This window comes from Chinchilla lanigera, unplaced genomic scaffold, assembly GCF_000276665.1.
Source record: "Chinchilla lanigera isolate Chin_1 unplaced genomic scaffold, ChiLan1.0 scaffold00019, whole genome shotgun sequence".
NCBI classification, from domain to species: domain Eukaryota; kingdom Metazoa; phylum Chordata; class Mammalia; order Rodentia; family Chinchillidae; genus Chinchilla; species Chinchilla lanigera.
Genome location: NW_004955420.1, coordinates 28047459 through 28050723, shown reverse-complemented (window position 1 = coordinate 28050723; position 3265 = coordinate 28047459). Strand labels below are relative to the sequence as shown.

The 3265-nt window shown below is 39.4% G+C and overlaps 1 protein-coding gene across 4 annotated transcripts in view; it reads right to left on the bottom strand.

Annotated features, from left to right (window-relative positions):
- Positions 1 to 3265, bottom strand: part of Higd1a (HIG1 hypoxia inducible domain family, member 1A) — a 10404-nt gene continuing 7139 nt past the window's right edge. For all 4 annotated transcript variants that reach the window (XM_005383528.2, XM_005383530.2, XM_005383529.2 and 1 more), the window contains exons 3-4: positions 1874 to 2008; positions 1 to 1018 (exon numbers count right to left, since the gene is read on the bottom strand). In XM_005383528.2, the coding sequence (XP_005383585.1) occupies positions 969 to 1018; positions 1874 to 2008 (185 nt within the window). In that variant the 3' untranslated portion in view covers positions 1 to 968. The remainder of the gene's footprint in view (positions 1019 to 1873; positions 2009 to 3265) is intronic.

The following is a 3265-nucleotide window of genomic DNA, read 5'->3' as shown; positions in this document are numbered from 1 at the left end:
TTTGATGTGTTCACCTACTTTAATAGCATGACACAGACACCATGTTGCCACCAGGGAATGTAAGTTCAGGGTAGAGAAGAGAATTTTACAAGTATTTACAAACGTTCTGTAGTGTATCAAGGTCTGTGTGTAACGTCTGACTAAACCAGTTTGCTATGAAACCACCGATCGCCTCATTTTGGGTAAAGTGTTTAACACTTACAATTCTGACAGAGAAAATAAACGTACTGCACACATTTAGAAAGTGTTTCTTTATCGGTGCATTAGCACTTAAATACTTCTATTTCAAGATGACATTTAAAAATTATTCTAATACAACAGCAGCAAAAATATAATTCTATAATTATAAAAGAGCTAAACTGTAATTCATAGGTAAGCTATTCTTGTGTTTACAAATGTGATTCCGAAATAAATACTACTTCTACGCAGCGCTGACATAGGTTTTCCAGGTTTGAGCACACAAACACACACATTGCTGTGGGAAGGTTTGTAAGTCGTATCTCGTGTGTGTTTTGAAAGAGTTCTTCAAGAGCCAGCCAACCCTAAACACTGAAGTCCTCACACCGGTCCAGAAGGCAGATAAATAAAAGCTGAGATAGCTGAGGCCAACAGGATTCCTACCCAACACGCAAGGCATGCAGTATTTGGCAGCAGAGCTGCAGTACTTCAGGGCTGGCCAGCGGTAGAAAGAATTTGGTCATGAGGATTTAGGGAAGGTGGACTTTTTAACACTATCAAGTGCATGCAGGTGACCTGTTTCTTTCATGTTGACCCCAAATGACACAGTTAGTGAACCAGTCAACACTAACTTGGTCATCAAGTCTTTGAGGAAAAAACATTATTCAAGATACTATAATATAGTTTGAACCAACTCAGATGATTTATTTTTGACACAAATATGTAACCTCAACATGAAATGTCTAACTAAAACAAGCCCTTCCAAAAAGATCAAGACAGCATCTCTTCTTCTAAGGTTTAGGCTTTGCCCAGAACTCCCGATACATGGAATAGCCCATACCTAAAGAGAAAAAAAAAAACGCTAGTTAAGCATTGCACTATTTCCTTCAACATCCAGAAAAACAGTTGACAGAATAGCTCATAGCATCACCTAAAACTAGCCAGCACAGACTATTAATGGGGGGAACCTAAGAAGGATTGCATTTCTTGTGTTCTTGAACAACTTAAATTTTTTTTTTGTCTTTTTGAGACAGGGTTGTTATGCAGTTCAGGCTGGCCTTGAGCTCACTGTGTAGCCCAGGCCGGTCTCCAACTCGCAGTGATCCTCCTGCCTCAGCCTCCCGAGTGCTGGGATTACAGGCGTGCACCACCACGCCCGGCAAGTTTCTGAAACTCTTTTTATATATAATTTCTACAGTTACTCAAGGCAAGTATGACTCGTTCACAATGTTGGTGTTTGTTTTAAAGAACAATGAATACCTGGCATCTTTAAAGGAGCCAATCTTTTTTACAGTATCAGATAAATAAATGATAATGACCAAAACAGATGTTAGTATCCACACCTAAAAACAAAATCTCTTCTACCTTCAAAAACTCAGCAAAATAGCAATCACACGTCTTTCTCAGAAAACTGATGTTACTACCAACCTTGTCCACACGGATACACTCTCAATGACAACCTCCCTCCCTTCCTCTCTCTCTCTCTCTCTATATATATATATACATATATATCTTTCTCTATATAGATATCTATCTATATATCTGAATATATATAACAGTAAAACTACTTTAATATTTTTGCATGAAAATAAGTGGTATCTTTAAATAGCTTCAATGTTAACTAAAACCATCTACTTTGTCCTGTCTATAAGGAACTGTATTGGCCACAAATTTGAAAATTTCCCTAGGAACCTACCAAGGGTCATTGCTCCCACAACGAAGCCTTGGGCTGCTACACGCATGTGGATCAGGTGCACGGACATTTTAGTGTTTCCCCTGCTCTTCAATTTGTATAATCCATATGCAACAATTGCTGCAAAGCCTGCTATTCCTGGAAAACAGTCACAAGGGTGTTAATGTACTGGGGAGAGGAAACCAAGCTGATTTCACTATCAGTCAATTTACTTTCCATTATTTTTATAAGAAGGCATACAGGACCATTAATTAATGAACTTACACAGCTTTTAATTTCTCCCCCTCAGAAACAAGATCTATAACTCACAAAACAGTAGCAAACTCAGAGAGTCAGGATTACCTTTTAAAATGTAGGTTTGTATGCCTGTAACGCCAGCACTCTGGGAGGCTGAGGCAGGAGGACATCAAGTTCCAGGTTAGCCTGGGAAACTCAATGACCTAGCCAGACCCTGTCTCAAAAAACAAAACAACAAACAAACAAAAACAGTGTCTGTGTGTTTATGGACCCAGTAGATAAGTCCCTTTAAAAGAGCAGGAAACTATGCTAATTAATGACCATTACAACACAGCGAGTGTGGTATCTTCAGTTATGGAAGAATTTGTAACTCTCCCTCTCTGTTCTGCCTCTCTCCCTGAAGGTAATCAGATAATGCAAAAGAGAACCCTGCACATTACATCACTGATACAGAGTTATGATTTCTATGCAGGGCCAAGGCCCATCCATTGTGACGGCAAAAACATTCACAACCACTGTGTATGTTTTCAGAGGACACCACTCATGTCTTCATACAAACACCTTGAGGAAATGAGCCAGTCGACGCAAGAGTGAGTCAAAGCAGCATAAGAAATAAAGGCATTAGCTGGGCATAGTGGCACAAGCCTGTAATTCCAGCATTTGGAGGCTGAGGCAGAAGGACTACAGTTTGAGCCCAGCCTTGGAACCCCGTCAAAAAAAAAAGAAAGAAAAGATAAAAAAAAAAAAGCAAGGGGGAAAAGTAAAAGGAAAGGAAAGGTAAGGAAAGGAAAAATACAAATATATGAGATATAATGGTGAGCTAGTAAAATCTACACTAGTTCCTTTGAAATGAGGGTAATATAGAAAAAAATCATGATTAAAATTAATCTGGAACTACAGTTATGATGTTACAGCAAAAATGTGAATGCTAAAAGTCTTGAATTAGGTATCTGGCATGGTGGCACACACCTGTAATGCCAGCACTCGGGAGGCTGAGGCAAGAGGATCGTTGGGAGTTCAAGACCAGCCAGGGCCACAAAGTGAGCTCAAGGCCAGCCTGAACTGCACAGCGAGACCCTTCCTCAAAAAGACCCCCCCCCAAAAAAAGTCTTGAATTAGGAAATAAATGTGTTCATCTTAATACTAGAAATAAATTTT